At 39.6% G+C, this 21,668-nt stretch overlaps 1 protein-coding gene across 2 annotated transcripts in view; it reads right to left on the bottom strand.

Annotated features, from left to right (window-relative positions):
- Positions 1 to 14,941, bottom strand: part of SNX7 (sorting nexin 7) — a 28,736-nt gene extending 13,795 nt beyond the window's left edge. For both annotated transcript variants that reach the window (XM_032697140.1, XM_032697142.1), the window contains exons 1-6: positions 14,606 to 14,941; positions 9,053 to 9,235; positions 7,044 to 7,154; positions 6,454 to 6,618; positions 5,329 to 5,530; positions 3,269 to 3,468 (exon numbers count right to left, since the gene is read on the bottom strand). In XM_032697140.1, coding sequence (XP_032553031.1) covers positions 3,269 to 3,468; positions 5,329 to 5,530; positions 6,454 to 6,618; positions 7,044 to 7,154; positions 9,053 to 9,235; positions 14,606 to 14,779 — 1,035 coding nt within the window. In that variant the 5' untranslated portion in view covers positions 14,780 to 14,941. The remainder of the gene's footprint in view (positions 1 to 3,268; positions 3,469 to 5,328; positions 5,531 to 6,453; positions 6,619 to 7,043; positions 7,155 to 9,052; positions 9,236 to 14,605) is intronic.
- Between the last annotated feature and the right edge of the window lie 6,727 nt (positions 14,942 to 21,668).

The raw sequence follows: 21,668 nt of genomic DNA, 5'->3' as shown, positions 1-21,668 counted from the left end.
ATTTTAGCTGTTTCAGAAAACCATCAAACACCTTGGCTATTCTATAAAATAAGTAAGATCACAGAATGATGCCATTTAATAATTTTGACATGATACATATTCTTTAATTAAAAAAATTAAAACTATGAAGACTTATTTTTCCATACCTGTATTTTATCTTATGTGTTTTTCAAGAATCTTAGTAAATCCAAAATCAGTGCCACAAGAATCTGCCATACACAGTATCATTGCTAGTTACATGAACAAAACTGCAACAGCAGTTTAGTTGGTATCAGCTCAACTTACTATATATTCATATCTCAAAACAGCAACATGAGTTTGCCAAATCTCATGAATGACAGTATCTTCATTGAGCAAAATTTACAATATAAAGTAGAATGACTAAAAATGGTATACAAGGCCTTACTGAAAGTGTGATTTTAACCTTTAATATTATTTTGTAAGTGCCAAATGTAGTTCTGAAAAATCAGAAAAAATTAACAGAAAAATCTGATAAAATTATCATAGGAATGATAGCTGTTCTACCATTGATATATGTGCTTATTTTCAGCATATGTAATTATTACCTCCTTTAAAACTGTCTTATCAGGTATTGGGTTTTTAGCATAATGTAAAAAAAATATTTAGAAAGGGGAAGGAACCTTACTTGTTAAGCTACAAAACAGGAACAGTATTAACAAATTAAATTTCCATTTCCAGTGCTAATTTGCTCTGAGACCTTGATGAAGCCTTATAAATTTCTCTTTGTCTTAGCTTCCTCATCTGTAAAAGCACACTCAGGTATGCTTATCTTGCAGAAGTGTTGCAAGGCTTTAGTCCTTTTGAAAAAAGTCAGAAGCAGAACATATAAAATTACAGACCTCAAGATCTTCTTTTACTTTACCTTACCACAACTGGTTTTACTGCTTCTGCTGCAGAGATGTTCAGTATTCACCTCTAGCACAGGGCATGTTGAAACATCACAGGGTACAAGCAGCTCTACCTTCCCTAGCTCTCTTATTTGACTGAAAATATCTCTGAGATCTTGTCACTTTATCAAACACAATAGAATAATTTAGGAGTTTTTTTCAAATAATTTTTCAGTGTTTCTTTTTGATCTGGTAATCACAATAAAAATTGGTAAACCTGACTTTGGGCTATTCTGAGTAAAAGATTAGCTATATATACAAATGCTCATAAATCTACTCAATAGCTCAGAACTTAATAAACATAGAAGAAGTTTAGCTATAAGCACAGAAGCAAAACAAATGTCTGGAACAACTTTTCTTCATAATACAAATGCTTGCTCTTTTTTACTATTTATTTTGCCTCTTTTAAAACTGTTTTCATGGCTGCTATCACAAATTATAAAACAAAACTGACTATTTTAATATTAAGGTGCTACAACTACAGACAAGTGCTGACTTCTAATGAAAAACATAGGGACTATATTTTTAAAACATATTATTATACTTTTATAGCTTTTTGGTGTAATATTTAATGGTACTCTGCCACAAAACCCTCCAATTCTTTATGTGAATTCGTAAACATTTAATGCTGTAATTTGTACCCTGAGGGACAGCAGTTTTATTCTGTGGGTCAGTTAGGAAGGAGCTGGTCCAGATGTATATATTTTAGCTGTGAATTCATTTCATTCCTCAGTTAAAGGCTGAACTCACAAGGCTGAACTCACAACACTGGAAAATACAAGGACTGTATTGTATTGATCACACCTTGTTCTGCACATTTGCATGTGATCTTGGCAGCACTGCACATGAGGGGTTAAACACACCTCTGAAAGCAGGTTTATTACTGTGTGACTTCCCATGGTATTTTTAGTGTGATTAGTTTTACCGTCTCCAAACTCCAAGAGGGAAGTAAGCCATAACAAAAATAAAATCCAGAGTGAACGAAGGGAACAGCAGTGAGCTACTGAAGGAAGGTTTTTCCTCTGGACAGGACCTCATGGCAGACTAATGCTGTGCTGCAAGTGCTGCATCAAGAAAGCTACAAGCAGAAAAGATGCAGTGGGGAACAGCAGCTTGTAAAGTGTGCATGAAGAGCCTGGGGCTTGTCCACAGAAACCTCTTTGTGCTCTGGACAGAATGCCTGAGAAAGGGTGAGGGTGAGCCAGGCTGCAAAACAGAAGGTCATGGGCAGGCAGAATCTCTTCAGTAGCATGAAGGCTAGGATCACTCATGGGTAACAGACTTAGAAATGCTGAAAATTTACTTCTGGAAGTGGGGGAGACGAAGAAGAGCTGCAATTGCTAGGATGGTAATCTCTTTAAACCTTTAAGCAAAGCAGTACCTACCTCCACCTACCAGCATGGCCCCTCTTTCAGTGAAGCTTGTTTTAAATACAGCAGTCATTGCAGCAGTAATTCCTAACCTCTCAGTAGCTGAGCCTTAATAAGAAATTGGCAATGCTCTGCACAGTGCCAGCAAAGGCTCAGTTAACTTGGGTCTTGCTCTACCCATGGTCTGCAACACACTGTCAGCCCCTACTCAGAAGGCACTGCAGTAGGAGCTGGACTCCCAGCAGTAACAGAAGAACAGATACTGCAGCTGGCATTGCTCAAAACCTAGACAAAGAGGGGTTTGTACACATGTTCTGCTTTCTGGAGGCAGCAAAGTGGGAATTATGACATGCTGAATTCAGTTACTTAATTATGTTGATTATCCACCAACACTGAGTATATCAACTCTGGAGTCTGATTTTTTACATTCTCTCCAAGTGTAAGAAAAATACATACATAAAGGGAACTGAGAGCAGTAGCTTATGGCAAAGACTAACACATGCTTATATAATGGCGCAGGGACTGGAAGTTCCCTGCTGTTCTGGAAAAAGAAAACATAGTTTAGGAACAGCTCCTAGAAAGGGAAAAACCTCTCCACTCCTTTTCCCACACACAATCTGTTACTCAATGAGTTCATATTCTATCCGTGTCAGAGAAGGTCTTTCTGAGCTGCTGTTCCCAAACCCTTTCGGCTACAATGCAGAGCTCACTGAAGATGGCAAAACCAGACACCCTCGCACAGCTACCAAGGGCTGCCTGCCAGGCAGAACTGTCAAGCTCTTCTTATTTGGAAGGGGCATCTCTGGCCAGATTAGCAAGGGAACAGGACCAACCAGATTCCCTCCTAACAGACAGTTATCCTATGCTGCACGTTTTGTAATGAGTAAATACAGGGACTGTAAAGTCATTTTCATCATTCTCTCCTAGACTTGTCACTGGTCTAAGCCAGATTTTATTTACAGCCACAAACAATCCTTAAAGAAACCTTACCATCAGAATTTCACTGTAGAGAACATATTCATGTAAAATTGGCAGCAAGTTTTCTGAGAGCCCTGCCATTCTCTTCTCCGTAGCCTTGCAACACCTGTCGATGCAGCTGGCAATGCCCTTCAGGGAGTCTGCTAAATCTTCTTCCGATGCTGACCAGAGGGTGTGGATGGGGCCGTATTCCTTCATTTCATTAAAATAGTCTTAACAGGAACATATACACATATTACTCTTTGTTCTTTAATAGATATCTAAGCGATGCTAATTACAACCTCGTATTTACTGTGAACAAACCAAGAGGCTGAGGCTAGTGTTTAAATTTGCTCAAATGACCAAGGTAAGTAAACTCTGGTTCATTGTTTATGAATAAACTAATCAATTAACGTATTGTAATTAAGTAGTTTCAAGAAATCTATCAGCAAAAATGCCCCAGTCGTTTCAAAAGGACACACATACTCAGGTAGACCTGAAGAGTTGTACTCAGACACCCTGCACTGATGACCTGCGTTGCTTCACATTGTCTTCATATAGAGCGACAGGAGCCATGAGCAGCCGTGGGCAGCAGTTGGTCTGATTTGGGTCTACTATCCTGAATTCCTCTGCTGCTTGAAACAGTAACGTTCCGAATCCTGTCTCAGTTATTAAAACCAGAAGCTTTGTTATGTCCCAAAAGCTTCAAAAGAAACACTAAAGTTCACACCAGTTCTCCAGGTGTTATGTCCTTCAGTAGTTTTTAATATTTTAAATACAGGGATATCCAGTAAATTCTCTTATGTCTCTAGACCAAGTGATAATCTGTAAGCAGAGAGGGCCCAGAATACACTGTGCCACTTGGTAGGGCTAAACGTGGGCAAGGCTCCATATGACCAGGAAACTGCATGTTCACAGGAGGGTACTGTGAATGCATTGGTCATGTATCAAAAAAAGAAATGTCCTAGAAAAGATGAAAGCAGTTGTGTGGCATGAAGAGTGTAATGTTTACTTTGAGACTAATTGGACAAAAAAACCTCTGTGGAAGATGTAATCAAGAATCCCACATCAAGCTACTGCAAGCAGGAATGTTGTCTGCATTGCAGCTATCAACAGTTCCGATCCACAACAGTGCAGCCCTGCACACAAGTGTTCTGACGTGCTGTTTAGAAAATATGGGAAGAAGATATAACTACAGCATTTGGAAGCATGTCAAAATTCTTAAGGTTTTCCAAGAATTTCATATTGATGCCTTGAACCTACAGACCTCAGCTATTTCCATTGAAAGGAACAATATCAAAAGGAACTCTTTTCACCAATATGTATTTTCCTTTTATAAGATCCTTCCAATTCAGTGAGGACATGCTGAGATCTGGTGCTGCACAATCAAGCACAAGGGCTCAGTTATTAAGGAACACAGTGCAGCTTTTTAAATTATATAGACAAGAAAATACCTCAAGTGCTGCCCAGTGGAAATTCTACTGAACAGGCATAGTCTGAGATCAGAGTAATTTCAGAATCTCAGAAAAGTCAGTCACTTAGCATTCCACGTAGGTGTGCAAACTGCTGTTACTTAAGGAAAAAAATAAGGTCAAGTCATTCTTCTTAAGAAAACTCCTAATAGACACAGCTTACCATGACAGAAATTATGCCCAACAGTAAAGCTATTAAAAAATCTACTTAGTCAAAACAGAAAAAAGGTGAAGAATGAAACCAAAAAAAGAGATGTTTAAAGATCTGGAATCTAGATAGCATTATGTCAGCATGAGATTGCCCTGAAAGTAAAAAACAAAAGGTCATTCACTTTTCCAAAAAGCACAGGTAAAAAGACAGCCACACTTACTACATTTTCTTCAAAGTTCCTCATAAGTAGCTGAACGACATGTTAAAACTATTCCTATTAAGAACTTATGAAAACTAACTGGAAGATCTGTCAAAACCATAACCATTAAGAAAACCACAGTATAAACATAAATCCCCCTTTTTCCTTCCTTGTTGGAAAGAGCATTTTGCCTGGCATGATAAAAACTAATTTACTTTTCCAATATATTAATTTCTTAAATCAATAAAACTGATACTTGTTTTCTACTTACCCCTTTCTTCCTTGTAAATCCTATGAGCTATTTTATCTAGTAAATTTATTTTCTGACTAAATGTTCCCATGTAATCGTTGATTTCTGTAAACATTCCAGGACGATTTTTAACTGCTCCTCTTACTGAGGATGCTACAGCTCTGACGGTTTGTCCCATCCTGCTCAGCAAACCGGGACCCTGCTTCTTGTGTGATGAGAGTTCCTAAAGACAGAATAAGCTCTGTTTACTTCCAAGTGCTTTTTTTAATTCTCTGAAAATAATTCATAAAGTTTTGGGGTTTTTTTAAATAAAACTACATACATAAGCCTCTCTGTGTCTTTGTAGTGTACAAATCTTATGTTATAATTATTAGAAAAGTGTCAGAATTGTACCTGTCATGTGCATTTATAAGCCAAGTCTTTCTGAGCAAACACAAGTATCACGCTCCACAAGAATGGTTAAAGATGGCAGAGAACCTTTACCCCTTCATTCCTCAGGGTGAGTTAACTAGTTTCCAGTTTAGCTTTTTGAACAGGAAAGCAGAGGTAATGATTGCAGAAATAAGTGAGAAAAGCAGACAATGGAGGAAGTAATCCATCTATTTTTTTTCTCTTTTTAAATGTTGCTAGAATAACCTTTGCTGAAGTTCAGAGGCAGGCTTTGCTGAGTACAAAACTCCAGTCTGCAACTGGTGACATCTTGCAACAATGCAACAGGAAATTCTTTTATGAGACCAGTATAACTTTAAAAAAAAAAATAGAGAGATGAAAAAGACAGTGCCATGCCAAACCAATAATTAATTAAAACCACTATTTTCCTCATAATCTTGGAAGCTTATATGTGTACCAAAAAGCATGCAGACTTGACATACTGTGAAATTGCCACAAAAGAATCCAGAATGCAGTAACAAAAACTACTTTGGAAGGTACAGCAATATTTATCATCACATACAGGATTACCAAAACCACAGAAGAAAAGGTTATCTTGAGGTATGTATATTCCATAAATCCCTGCCTTCTTCTGCCACTTCTGTAACAAGCCATGGAATGACACTATTGAATACTGAGCCAGGGGGACTCCTGATACACTCTACTAATACAAGAGGTGGTTTCACATAAATGTAGATAAAAACAAAGTAATTTTACCCAGGCTTGTGCAGTAAGAAAAATTTTGAAGTCTTCATTAAAAGTTAAAGTTGGATGATCAGCAATACGGTTCAAAAATTTATGTAAAGCTTTTCTTCGAGTCTCAATGAATTCATCACTAAATCGTTCCACCATGCCCTTCATTATGAATTTTTCAGGCAATGGCTAAGGAAAAAAGAAGAATAATATTGTACAATTTGCATAATATTAGGGTTATTATAGTAGTTCTTCTACTTAATAAAAAAAATAGGTATACCTTGTAAAATCTATCATGCAAAAACCCAAAAGCTATATAAAGTTATCATATTCAACTAAGGTATAACATGGTTCTTGTAATAATATGGTTCTTGTAACACACAGTGCAGAAGAACACAAATGCAACTAAGAAAGGAGGACATAAATTATTGCAAATGGCACCATGAAAAACCTAATAAATACCTTTATGTGATTTTTAATTATCACATGCATATAAAGCTAATGAAAATAGGTTGGCTTAATGTTTGTGAGACTTCAGAAGTTGCAAAAAGACCTCAAACATTTCTGTATAAAACTGGAGCTATCTTATAAACAAATAAAAACAATAAACAAACAGGAATAATCAGTGTCGGATGTGCTTCTTCAAGTTTGCTCTTCAACCAAAGGAAATCCTGGTATCGTCTTCGAACTTCATATTCACTGGAGTCAAATTCACCACGGGATGTCTGAAAAACAGGGCCAGAAACAACAGGCTTGGGTTACAATACCAGAAAAAGAAAAGAACAATGCAGTTTTAGATTTTGGAGAAAACTGAGTACTTGAAGGGAATGCAACATGATTCTATTTTGCTCCTGTTATTTGTTTGCTGTTATTTTAAAGTACAACAATCAACTCCTTGAAGAGTTAAAACACATCGTGTTTTAGCAAGAAATCAAAGTTCTATTGGGGAAAAAAGGAAAAAAGCAAGCTTTTAACTGCACTTTACGCAGTGATGTAATAATTGTCCTACCACAATGTTTCCAAAATATTTCAATAATTACTTTAGTGTTGCATTTTCCTTTTAGCAATCACAGTTATGTTCATTACTTCTAGGACACTTCTTTTAAAGTGATTAGTAATCTACTAATGAGGAAAGTCCATTTTTTAGCATTCTGAATGAACCTCAAAGAGCTGATATACATCCTTGGGACCTGCTGACACTCATCAACAATCCCCACGTTCAAAACATGAAAACTTCAGAATATTACAGCAATAACATTTCTTGCACCGCTTAATGGATTCTGCATCCCATCATCAATTCCAGTTTTGTAGCCCTTTGTTAGAACTTGCCAACAAACCTTTAATGTCTACAAAAAATGCTTATTACAGAGTTACAAAATTGTCCAGACCATGAGATTTATTTTATCACTGCTCTGTCTTCTAGAGGCAAGCCACGAAGAGCCCATGTTTTCATTAAAATGTGCTATTTAGCATTCATTGTTGCACAGAGATTTATAATGCGATGCAAGTAAATTCTAAAACCTCAAAACATGCTTTTGTAATCTAAACATTTTTGTTGAATAAAAATTTTTCAAGGTATGTGGGAGGAATACTATTACTTTATCATCAACAGCCAGTACTCCAAATTAAATATGATAAGAAAGGACAGAAGAGATAAAAAAAGGCAAAAGCAATCTATCTTATGGCCAATCCATACTTGCCTGAAGAAAAAATGTTCACTAGTCTACAGAAACATGCATAAAGGGAAAATTATTGCTAGCAACCTAATGAAGATAGCTCTCTTCCTACTCTTTAAATATTTTATGAGGAATTGATATCTCCTCTTATTTAAAGATGAATAATTCCCATTTGAAAATTTGGTTTTAAATGAATCTTTTAAAAAGAACTCAAAGTAAAATAAATTAACAGTGCAATTCTCAAAATGCAGCTTGCAGAATATTTGCTGGTAATCTCATAAGACCTGGCTGGACTCATAAGGCTGACTTTTCTCCTTATTTCCTGTAAATAACTTGCATTTAGGACAACTAAAAATACACTTCATTGTCTCCCAGCATTACTTTTTCATTAGAGAATTGTGGCAGTTTCCCCAGAAATCACATGCAACTGTAAATGGGAAACAAACAACCATGTGATAATGGATGCAATTAGAAAATATGTGATAATGGATGCAATTAGAAAAGAATGGAATTGAAAGACTGTAGCAGGTAACATTTATGCCAGACAAAAGACCCATAGGCTGCAAGTGATCCAAAAGTCATAAATACTTGTGCCAATATAGTGTTTTCAAACTGAATCTGTCCTTCTGCTGTTTCATGTTCCTGCTGAAGATCACAACAGAAAATGTTATTCTCACATAGCACTCATTTGGCTATTGAAGGTTTATTAACTATTTTCTCAATATAAATAATGTAAGCACCTCTGCAGGTAAGCACCTATGCAGACTTACACTGATTTTTTTTCCAGAATCTACCACAGTTTCATACAGTTTTAGTTGTCTGTAACTCATGGCAAAATCAGAGTACAATTTAAATGTAGTAATATCACAGAGAATGGTATGCAAGAAGAGCAAAAATGCTACTGGTGTTATCAAAGTAAGCCATTACAGCCATGAATAGATGCTTACCTTTGTGACTACTCTGTATGTAATAAATGTTTCAATGGTTGTAATGTGGCTTTCAGGATCATCGACTGTAATGAAGAGATCTCTTAATTCTGGTCCATCTTCAAATTTATATTGGTTTATCATTGATGAGGGGGATATTGGCATTGAAGGACTGAATGAGTTTACCTCAGCCAGAGATGTATCCTACAGATAAGACAGGAGAACATTCATATCAATACATCTTTGTATACAAACACATATGTCTCAGATGCTAAAATGGCAAGCTTTTAAATAATCTGATAGAACAGATATAATATAGAGCAGATGAAAGAATTATATAGTACCTAGAAAATCTATTATCCTTTTCAGTACGTACTTCAGTGAGGATGTAAGAAATGAGATTTATTCTATAACTGTTGAAAGAGCAAAATACTACCATTTGAGAAGAATGTTCTGCAAAGAGAACTTGCCTATGAATGGTAAAATTAGTTATGAATCCAAGCACCCATTAATTGTGTAGAATACTTACCAGCTTTATTAAAATGTTAAAAGCCAGTTGCTGAGGACTTATGATGTTTGAATTATCTCTAATAACCTGAACAGGGTAGATAAAAACCCAATGATTTAAAAGAAAACAAGACAAAATCAGAATCAGAATTTTTATTGTAATTGGATATTTCAGTTTGCATGTATTTTAAAATAAAATTTGAAATGGAAAACAATTACAGATACATAAATTAATCTTTTTCTTTTTTCTAAAGGAAAACAGTAAGTAAGGATGAAGTACAAATTTGCTGCTTAATTTCTAAAAAAAAAAAAGTCAAACCACTATTTTGCTGAAGAGGAAATCCACTTTTTAATAGCATCAACCACTTCCACACACCTCGCTAAGAATATGACCCCATAGCAGCTGCTTCTGCTCAGTGCATTCAATGGTGACCACTGAAGTGCTGAGAAATGGATTGTAAATTGGAAACAAGCAAGAAATCTCATTTGCTTCCTTAGATGCAAGTCTGGATGAGATCTACTAATCTAAAATCTTGAAAGGTACAGTTACTAGGAAAATAAATTGAAATCACTAACTCCATGAAAGAGCATAACAAATTATTAAACCATTAGAAATAATAAATTAGAGCAATTTGAATAAATAACTATATTTTAAATAGAAAATACTGTATACTTTTTTTAATATATGCAATGCAATGAAGTATTTTCATAACAAACCTGAAAATTAATCTACTTTCTAGAAGTTTTCTAAAAGCGTAGTTAGACTACACTAAGTACTGAGTGGTAGCTGAAAGAGTTGCCCTTTCCAGTGCCTGCTTGAATGCCAGGACTGGAAATGTGTGAGTCCACACAAACTGGAGTCATGGCATTGTCCCAAGGCTGCTCTCATGGGAGTGAAGAGCACACCACCATAGTGCTGCTGAGCTGGGGAGAGTTCCTTTTTCCCTTTGAATTCAACTAGATCAAAACTTTCTCTGGAACATGGTATCTTGCTCTTTTCCTGCCTTAAGCTCATTGCCTACTGCCATCCCTCTCCTTTGGATTTATCAATGTACTCCCACAAATATGGAGGAGAAATTTATACTGGGAATTATGCCCAGAAAGCACTTATGTAGCAGTTCTTTGAACAGGCAGACAAAAGCAACACAGATAACTGAAGACAAGACTTTAAATATTATATAGTGGTTTCCTTGTACACCTGTCAGTCATTTTACTTTTATTTGGTGTGTTTCTACACGTGATTTCTATACTGGTATCCAGCTAGCACTGTCCTGAGTGGTGGAGAATAAACAGAGAAGCTGTTTTCAGAGCCTGCTAGCACTGGCTGGCCACGCTCTGGATGAAGAATGAGGACTGCTAGTTCAGAGCAGCCCATGCGATTCAAAGCGCTGAGACAACAGGAAATTTCCAGGGAAAGAAAAATGCATGTGAGCGTGTAAGGGACTTGAATAGCCATATAACTTGAGGACTAATGACTCTGCAAGGCCTAAATTGGATCAAGGTAAATGTGTTTCATATTTTCTCATTTTCCATGGGGCATTAATGTCTTAATGTTTCATTATTTCCTCTAGGTTGCTACTAAAACTTTCTCTATACATGCAGGTTTCTGAAAGTATATTTTTATGTGGAAAGGCTTATGAATATGTGGTTTGTGAAACAAAGCATAGGCAAAAAAATCCATAGAATAAGCAGGTCTTCAGATTTGTTTAATACAGGTCTAGTCGTCATGTGCATATGAATGAATGCATGTGACTTTTAAACAAGTTTCATTCTCATGATACTTCAGGTTTACTTACAGTAGTTCTTGAAGTTCATGCAAGCTAAGTCTGATGTCATCACAGAAACACAGTTAAAAAAAGATGATAATTTTCTATACCGCTGTAATTTTGTGGTTGGAACTATGTTTTTGTGTGCATACAGATGAGGGCAGAAGGAGTTTTGCAGCACAGGAAAAACAGTCAATTCTTCTAGCTCTTGTGTTGTGAAACCTTTTTCTTCTTCATCCATGCAAAAAGCATCAAGGCCCTGTCCCAGAAAATTATGTCCTTTCCGATGCCTTCCCCAGCCCCACCTACCTGGAGTATCCTTTCTCGTTCCAAGCCCTTTCACTCCTGACAGAGCAGTTGGCAGAGCTGTGTGTGCAAGTCAGGCCTTTTGATTTACTGGCCAAGAGACCAAACAGACAGAAAATCAACGAGCTCCTGGCAGTATGAGGGCCTTATTCTGGCTCTCCTTTCTCTAATACTTGCAGTTACCCTATCTCACTCTCACATTTGACTGCAGTTCGTCAGTAAGACTCTAAAATAAATAAGGGAAGGAAAACACACAGCAGGAGTGGCCTCAAAAAAGAGCACACAGCCGAGACTGCAGCTCTTTGTAGAAGACATTAAGCCTGGGGGTTTGCCTAAACACCACTCTTTCCCAGAGCACAGGACCTTGACTCAGGTTTGCCTCCATGCCTCATCCATCCATCCCTACCTCCCAGTAAGGATCCAGAGCTTGCAATTATGTGAAGCTTTCCCAATGCTAGGTGTCACTTAACAAGGAAGGCAAAGGATACCTGAATGGGTATTGCAATACATGCAGTACTCCATGCTTCCAAACTCATGGAAGAAAGCAGGTTGAAACATTGTACCTGTATGACTCATAACTCAACTCCTAGAATTTGTCTCTGCTGAAAAGAAGTCAGAACTTTTTCAATGGTAGTGGAAACTAGGATAAAGTGAAATGCACATCACATCATGAAATGGTTTATCAGAGCTGCCGAAGAAGATGCTGGTCTGTAGTATGTGAGATATGTCACAGGATACCAGGTCAATGGCTTATGACACTATCAGGTTAAACGTCTATGGATTTTCATAGATTAAAAAGCCCAGTATTTACATTTTGAGTAATAACTTAGGGTACTGAGGTTGACAATTTTTAAGAATCTCATTTTTCACCATTTTGGTAGATGGCACACTGCACTGACTAAACTGAGAAAGATGAAGTCGACGGCAGTGGCAGGTACCGAGTTCTGCACTGCCGTTGCCGTCCCGCTTGGCCTGCAAATGCTAAACCACTACCTTACAGACACTGGCATAAGGAACCCCATTAAGGTACAATTTAAATCAAAGTAGTCCTCGAACAGTATGTTACAGAAAAATTGGTTTTACAACACTTAATTGGAAGCTACATTTAGCCTGTCAGTTTCCCTTGAATATATGGAACATGAACAAATAGGGTGTAAAGCCTAAACAACCTCACAGATTTTCATAAGCTCAGAAGATCAGCCCTCAAATTACACCTGAAAACAAACCAGGGATTTGTGGTCTATATATACACTACAGGCAGGTGTCCAAGCTTTGGAAAGAAGGTCGTATTTTAACATAGTATGACATTTTTTCTTGTTTGTGGGGAATAACTTATCATGTAACATGCATTAATAGTACTTAAGATTTCATATAAGTAAGAAATATTTGTCATGAAGCCAAGTAGAAATTTAAAGACATAGGTATTTGCCAATAGCAGCAGTAACTTTTATCAACTCCACTTGTTTTTATTTTTTTATTCCAGAGGGGAATAGCTCTTGACAAGCAAGCAGCATATCTGTTGATACACTGTGTTAATAGGCAGATACCTTCATGCAGAACTGCCTGACCTTACCTCATAAAAGCAAAAGGATTCAAAGTGAGCACAAACAACTAAAATTATATTTTAGCACTGCTTTTGCATGCAAGTTCAGTGAATCATTCATTGCTTTATGTCAAACCAAGGCTGGTGCTTTCCTAGAAGAACATATTTCAGCTAGACCCTAGTTATGCTTCAGAAAAACACAGATAACTTGGTGAAATTTAGCCTGATGTCTTTCATGTTAGAAACTATTAAATGACCTAATAGTTCCTTCTGGCCTTAAAAGCCATGAGTTTCAAGAATTCTACTAGAGTCAAAGTTTAAATACATAGCTTCTAAGAAGGAAGTCCTTATTCCAATGGTTTTATTCATGCACACCACAACAACGTATCTTGCCTACAGAAATATAAAACCCCACACATTTAATCCATATGACAACCAGTCCTACTGAATATATGGATATTGTTGCTTCTTCAAATAAGAAATTTATTTGCTGTTTCTCTCCCATGGCACACACCCTGTCACATAGCAGTTCACAAGCCTCAGAGGGTGAACAGCACCTTAGCCTCTGTATATATTTTTTCCACCTTAGCTCTCTGTATGTCCTTATATTTTAGATGCTGCCTTGATGAGGCAAATAGATCCATGAGATGTTCTCCTCTTTAACTGCCGAGAAGGCAAGAGGTAAGTCTAATCTTAACCAAATCAGTACAAAATGAAAAATAATATACATGGTAGCCATACCACACTTCATTGATTTAATTAAAATCAGCAATATTGGCAAGACTGGCACCCACGTACCTAGCTGTGTGCTTTCTGAACATGGACCCTAGTATATTTCAGTTACATTTATTTTATTCCCTTCATCGAAATACAGATGTTAACTTCTCAAGCCTCCTATGTGAAGGTGGGAGACTTCATCTTTCAAAAGAAAACTCAAACTGAAACTTGCAAACATTTATTTAAACGCTACTGCAATTACTAAACACGAGTGTTTATTTAATTTACAGATACATATATGGTACATAACGAACGTAAGTGATGATAAGGTTACAGCGAGTCCAGATTACACGGCACATTTAAGGTAAGGGCAGTCATGACTCGAACTGCTGGTCCGAAGCAGCGAACCTGCCTTTCGTGCCGGGGAACTCGCCCGGTGCTCCGTGGCCGCCGAGCGCTGTCCCCAGGCAGCCCCGCGCCCCGGGCAGCCCGGCCCTCGCAGCGGAGCCCCGGGGGCGGCCGGACCAGCCCTGCCCTGCCCGGGCGGGCACCGTCCGGGCGCGGGGAGCGCGGGCTCCCGGCCGGCCGCGGGGCAGGCGGGCAGAGGCCGCGATCCCGCTCTGGGCGGAGCCGGCCCGGCCCGGCTCGCCCGGTGCCCGCCGGGGCAAAGTGCTGGCCAGCCCGCCCGGCCGCCCCGGCGCGGCACGGCCCGACCCGCGGAGGGCGCTGCCGTACCTTGCTGAACACCTCCAGGTCGTCCTCCTCATCGTCCAGCGCCAGCACCTCGGCGGCGGCGATCAGCGGCCCCCGGGCCGTGCCGGGGGCACCCGCAGCGGGGCGCGAGTCGGCCCCGGGCCCTTCCCCGCAGGCAAGGAGCGGCGACCCCGGTGCCCGGCCCTCCGCCTCCATCCTGCCCTACGAGCACGGGCGGGAGCCCCGCCGCAGCCGCTCCCCGCGGGGCCGCAATTGGCCGCCCGCCGCTCCCCCGCCCGCGGCCCGCCCCCGGCCCCGGCCCGCCTGGGGGGCGCACCCAGTGCGCAGGAGTGGAAGCGGCGGCGGGCGGGTTGCGCTGCCGGCCCGGGCTGGGAGGGAGCGGGGACCGCGGGTGCCGGGAGTGCCGGTCCGGGCTGGGAGGTGTCGTGCCTGCCGGCGGGCCCCGACGGCGGGTCTGCGGCTCCGCGGCTCCGACCTCTGCGGAGGCGGGACGGGACGGCCCAACGCCCACGGGCGTGTTCGTGGAGGCGCGGGGCCCCTGCCCGGGCCGCCCCTGGCGCGGCCGGGGACTGGGCGGGCCGGGGCCAGCGGCCGTGGGCGAGCCTTCCGCGGGGCGGTCGTGGGGAGCGTGGCCGCTGCTGGCCGGGGCCGCTGGAACAAGTGTGTGCAGTGCCTCGGGCTGGAGAGCCCCGTGCGGCCGGGCAGCCGCCCGCTCTCTCCTCGGGAGCCCCGGGCGCCCGGCAGGGACGTACCCAGACTTTTCTGCCTTCTCCAGGCTGGTCTCTCCCTTCCTGGTAGACGCCCAGGGCCCGCCATGGGAGCAGCAGCCCGCGAACGCGCCTTGCCCGTCGCCTCTGTTACTCCTGGGGCAGCCGCTCTATCGTTGTAGCTGGAGGCTCGCGTGCCCCTTCGCCCTGGGGCCGGGTGTGCTCGCTGGGGCCAGGCACTGCTTTGGCGGCAGGGATGTGCTTGTGAGAACAAGTTGACAACACATTACATCAGAAAAGGAGCGCGAAGAGAGACGCCAAACATTTTAAACCAGTAAAACTGTTCCCTTTTTTTTCCTAAGTGAAACCATCAGAATTGCGGAATTTCGAAGTTGCAAGTATTGAAACGGAAGTAATGGCCGGCGTTACTCCCTGCAGGAGCCAGGGACGAGTAGGGAGGTGGAGTGAGGTGGACGCTGGTCTGTCTTGCGGGGGTTTCAGTGCCTCCCTAGGCGACTGGATTCTGCGCTGGACACACGGGAGCTCCGCTGCGGTGTCGGGCACGTCACCCAGGCACACTTGGTTCAGTGTAGAACAAGGCACGTCTTTACAGGCGCCGCCTGAAGTATCTGAAGTCAACTTTGTTGTTAATGTAAGTTTCAGGAATCCTGGGCGGGTGCTGAAGCAGGCAGATACAATATAGTCTTTGTGTATCTTGGTTCTCTTGCTGTCAAATAAGAAAACGCAAATCCCGTCATCAAACGAAAGTATTTTGGAAAGTATTCGTGAAACACTCCTGGCAGTTGATGAGGAAATTCATTTGATATTTGATGCTCTTCAGTGAAGTCTTGAGACACAACTTGAAATAAAGGGATAAAAAGAAACGCTAAATGTTCACTGAACTGTGCCAAGAGAAAAAGACTATGCCTGCCTAATTAGAGAATGTGTACTAAGACGTTTTAATTCTTGTTTTAAAAAATGAAATTCAGAGGGAGCTGGGGGCAGTGTCTCGCTACACCTTTTGGCTGACAGAAGCCTTTGCTGCAGTAGGTTGCTCTCGCGGGGAGCAGCCAGCAGAGGGAGATGGGATGCACCTATCCTGGAGACTCCACTGATGTTTCAGTAAGTTAAAACAGACAGTTTCTGTAGTTTTAAAATAACAAATGCCTCTGGTACGAGATTCTCAGTCTTCTTTACGACCCTGTGTAGACTGTCCCTGCCCTGCTGCTCTTTGCTGTGCCCCAGCTCTGTGCCTCTGAGGAACCTGGGGTTTCTTTGGTGGGCTGCCTTCCTCATAGACTGTCATGGGCCCTTGGCTGAGTGCTACTCACTTCTAGGTGCTGCATGGTGCAGGCTGGGATTCCTTGTGGTGCAGGTGCTTCTCATCTGGCTTCAAATCTACAGGTCTTCCCACCTATGTCTTTTATAGTTCCTTTCCAGTGTCCTTGCTGTTCTTGTATCCTCTGATTACCTTCAGGTACCGGAAACTGATGAAGAGTGAATATCACAGTATAAATTTTCTATGCCTTCTACTCTGTCCTTTGTAGATGATCCTACATCATCCTACAGTGATGCGTGTAGCTAGTTTGTTTTCTGACTTTGTATAGGTGACGGGTGAGTTTTGTTTCCAGGGGATTTGCCTTTATTTCACTGTTTCCAAGTACCACACATTGTGCCAGAGGCCTGCAGGTTTTCTGAATAGAATAAGTATCTTCAACCCATACAATACCTGAGTTTTTAATATGTTTGTATTTAAATTCAGATGTTGTACTTGTGAGGCAATAACAAGATAAAAAAAACTAATCAAGGATCATAATTCTAGACAATACACATCAGAGATGATAAATAAAAGACAGCTAGTCAAAGAAAGTATAAAACTGATGTACTGTAGGTTTGAATACTAAGGCTGTCATATGAATCCATACTAATTTTTCAAAGTTTTACCATGCTCTTGGGTTCTTTATTTCTGTTTGAGAGAAATATCACAAGATGCTTTAATTGAATTTTTTTTCTTATTATAGCTTTTTATTAGCTCATTAATCAAGCTTAAGAAGACGTATTTTTAGTTTCCTTGCTGGTAGTGCTTATCTTTCTGTGCTTTATATTTGAAGTATCAATCTGTAAGGAAAAAGTTTTCATTGTCCTTCACTCTAGGAAAATATGCATTGCATTTAGTCATCACAAAGACACCTGCTAAAACAAAATAGGAGACCGTTCTGTCGTGGCTTTCAGCTGCCCTCCCCACCCTCTACCCCAGTTGTCCCTAATTTCTATGGAAGGGGCCCAGTAAGCAAATGTACCTTCAAGGCACCTTCCCTCTAAAGCCAAGTCCCAGGGGATTGCCTGCACCTCTCCACTCCAGTATTTAGCAAAAGGAACATATTAGACTCAGAAATTTGTTGCTCTTTTTCTGCTCTAGGACCAGAGGTGACTTTTAGCAGTTGAATAATTGTGCTATTCAAGGATATTGCGGGTAGTGTAAATACAGAGCTACACTTAGCAAACGGGATTTACAAGTTTCTCTTGTACTGTCATTTCAGAAGTGCATTGCTGTAGATCTCGGTTATTCTTAATTAAATGTGTGTATGTGCACTGGCTCAGTGTTTCCTGAGCACCTGGGATTTACACACTTACACACTTAGCCACAGATATCCTTCCCTGAACCTGTGGAATGAGATGTTGTCAATAATTAAGAGTAAATATATCAGATGTTGTTATGCCATGAATGTTATTGCCCCACTTATTTAAAAAATAGTGATTACACTGAGAAAATACTCAACAATATTTTGCTAAATAAATTTTAAATTTTGTAAAATATGGTGTTTTCTAAATACCTATACAGTCTTCATGAAATACATAACCTTTCCAGGCCCTCCTGCTCAGGAACACTGAGTGAAGTATTCTCATAAGCCAGGGTTGAGCTGCAGTTGCCTCCAACTTTTATTTATTCACTTAAGCCCAAAAAGCTGTTTTGTATTACAAAAATGTCAATATTATTCCTACTTGCATTTTATCTTTTTCTTTGGTAAGAGTGTTGATCCCAGCTAGTAATCCCTTCCAGAGTTGCTTTTCCTTGAACAAATTAAATTTACAAACACCGAAGCAGAACCAAGTTATTCCTTTGCTCTCATGTGCAGGCTGCATGTGATCCCTTTAGGCCACAATACCACTTTGAATACTTAATGTTGCTTTGTCAGGTTTCACCAACTGCACAGTAATATGGACAGGATTAAATCTTGTTTTATTTCACCATTTCCCTAGCCAGGCAGCGGCAGGGTATAGAGGCTCATGGTGTTTTCCTCTGTTCCACCACTGCAGTGCAAATAAGCATATTAGTGAATCTGCTGACATTCGGCACCTTGACGCAAATGAGAACGTTTTTCTAGATCTGAAATGGATTGTCAAGTAGCATTCTTGTCAGGGTTGTGTAGTGCATAAGCAGAAGTCATTATGTTTACATCTAGAAGACATTTTGATGGTAAATTAAGGGCTGACCTTCATATCATACCATTTATTAGAGCAAGCTTTCTAGTAAGCTCCATCTAATGGCTCAAAATAAGATTAACTATTTATGTTCCATATCTGAACTCACAAGGAATTTGGAGCATTAAAACTCTCAGATACATTGTGAGCTGCTTAGCTTTGCAGCTGCCTGTTGTGTTTGGGTTGAAAGGTAATTGTTAAGCTCTAGTGTTATTTTTGTTGTTGTTGTTATTTAAGTTGGGAAGGTGCTTTAGTTGGAATATTGTAAAATGATTTTTCTGTCAGGCAGTGGATATCCTCCAAGCTTATTTTTCTCAGAGACTATCAGACTGTCTTTCCTTTCTGACTGCCCAAAGGAAATTACAATGTAGTGTACTCATAATCATGTTATCTCTTTTATAGCTGCAGATCATTTTTATGGCATTGTAGCTGTACAAAGCCCTGATTGATATCTGGAGATGTGCTATCCTTTAAAGCTATGTGACTCTGCCAAATTTTAGACATGAAAATATTCCAGGTGAAGCACTTTTGGGTTTCATATTTTTTACAATATCTAAAAACAGTTCCCAAGCTTCATTAGTTATGAAAGCATTGATTTTTTTTTTTTTTTTTTTTTGTGGGGGGTTAATACTTTGCGCTGTTGTCAGATAGAGTCCATCTGTTCTAATTTAGCATTGTCTTTTCTACTGAAGGAACGGTTTCATGTTTCCAAAAATGCTTCTGTTCTTGTTTTTTGATGAATGATATATTTAGCAATCTGTACTTCAGGGCCTGAAATATCAGAGTATCTCCTAGTCCAAAAGTATGCAAAAATATGTTAATATTTAACATACCTATAGAGGCTTATCAAATTAATTTGATATATGAATATGAGTTATTTCTATTTTTAATTTTCCTGATGCCTAATTTGGAATTCAGCTTTAGGTAAAGAGAAACAGATAATACTGGATGTCAAGTTATCCTGTTTATCATTGACTAGGTGTCATTGTCCTGTTTGTTAAATAACTGAAAAAAAAATGACAGTGACTTATATGAATGTTATTTCTTTACAGATGTCTCTTTATAAACCATTTAAATTGAAGAATTCTGTATTTCAGCTGGTGCAGTGTAATGACACTGTGATCATTGTTTGCCCTTTTAGGAATGGGATCTGCCATTATTTCAAGGTTTATTTGCCTTTACAGAATTGCTTTATAAAGATTTAGCAATCTTTCATGTTCACACATGAACACATCAGTGACCCTAAAAGCTTTGTAGTAGGTGAGCCTAAGTAGGTTTATAGTAGATGAGCCTACTTAAACCAATACAGGAGACAAGACACATCGTGACTGAATTAACACTTCATAGTCATTATGTTTTAATAGATTTGTTTATTTTTTCAGACAGCAACTTCGTGTGCCTCTTGCCATAGTTTATTACTACCAGAATGACTATTAAGGTTTTCATATAAAAGAATTTTTTAGTCCTCAAAGCCACATCTGAACTACTGACATAAAATTTGGATCTATATGTGACCTAATTATTATTTTAATACTAATTGATAGAAAGTGATTTGTATGTAGTCATTCATAAAACATCAAAAATGTATTCTACAACTACACTGCCACACAATCTCTCACTTTTATCTGTGCTGTTCCATAAAACTGTATAATACTAATTGTAAAGGGCAGTGATTCAAGGTCATTCTTACCAAAAATTTCCACTTTTTGTTCTACAGAGATCAGAAAATGTAAGAAAAATCCCATCATCATAATGCAGAAATAAAAATGTGGTCATGTTTAGTAGATTATGACCCAGAGTTAAGAATGTGAACAGTATTGCTGCAGAGAGGAATTTTAAGTGATGTATGTGAAACTGCCAAAATGAGAATTGCAGCTGAAGGAAGTGAGCCAGCAGTCTAACTACAATCAATATCCAGGTTAAGTAAACAATTACAGTCTGCCAGAGTTGGAAGAAAATCCACGCAGCCTGACAGGGTGCCTGCAGTGTCTTCAGGTATAAATTCTGAATTTTCTTCATGGATACCTCTCTTGTCGTTTACACAGACTGTAATTGATTTTTTTTTTTTTTCCCCACAATCCATAAGGCAAAGACTGTTCTCAGGGTATGAAGAGCTGTTGTTAGATCCTTGCAAACAAATGATGCATTTTGACTAATAGTGGAAGTTGTTTTAAAAATCTGAAAACCGGTGAGACTCAAAATTGACCAAAAGAACAATGTATGTTGTCAGACAATTTGATTGGACAGGGAAACAGACTTATGAATAATTAAAAATCACAAAAGAGCAATATTAAGGTACCTTGTGAGCACTGAACCTGTCTGGCATAGACACCGAGTCTAGAATGGAAATATGTGTTTACAGCATTTTAGGATAGTTTCCTTAGCACATATTAATATGTGGAAAAGCCCTTGTGTGAAAACTTGGCAGTTGGTCTAAGAAGATTCTTCCTCTCCTTGACTTCCTCTTCCTCTCCTAACTTAATTTGTTATAAAGTTGCTAAATAGCTCAAAATAGTTTCAACACCATTAAAAGAGATTCCAAAACCCCCAAAAGAGCTGAAATAGATTTATGGAAGAATGAATGTTTTTACATTGTGGCTTGATCTCTTACCCTTTACTTAGGCAAAATTTCTTGGGAAACCTCAAAATTTTCCTGATAGCAGACATACATGGGAAGCTGGTAGTATAGTAGACAATTGTTCTACTTGTATTCCCTAATTTTATATTTAACTCCCCCAAAATATCTTTATGATATAAAAATATCAGTTGCTCCTAGTGGATGAGTATGTGACAGCATTTATTTTCCTGTGCTCAGAACACATGAAAAGCAGCAAGCCAGCTACTGTCTGTTCTCTCACCAGTGCATGTTGTGCTTGGGGTTAGCTAAGGCATGT

The sequence above is a fragment of the Chiroxiphia lanceolata genome, chromosome 9 (assembly GCF_009829145.1).
Source record: "Chiroxiphia lanceolata isolate bChiLan1 chromosome 9, bChiLan1.pri, whole genome shotgun sequence".
Classification (NCBI taxonomy): domain Eukaryota; kingdom Metazoa; phylum Chordata; class Aves; order Passeriformes; family Pipridae; genus Chiroxiphia; species Chiroxiphia lanceolata.
The sequence above is the reverse complement of the archived record's forward strand: the minus strand, read 5'-3'. Positions and strand labels throughout refer to the sequence as shown.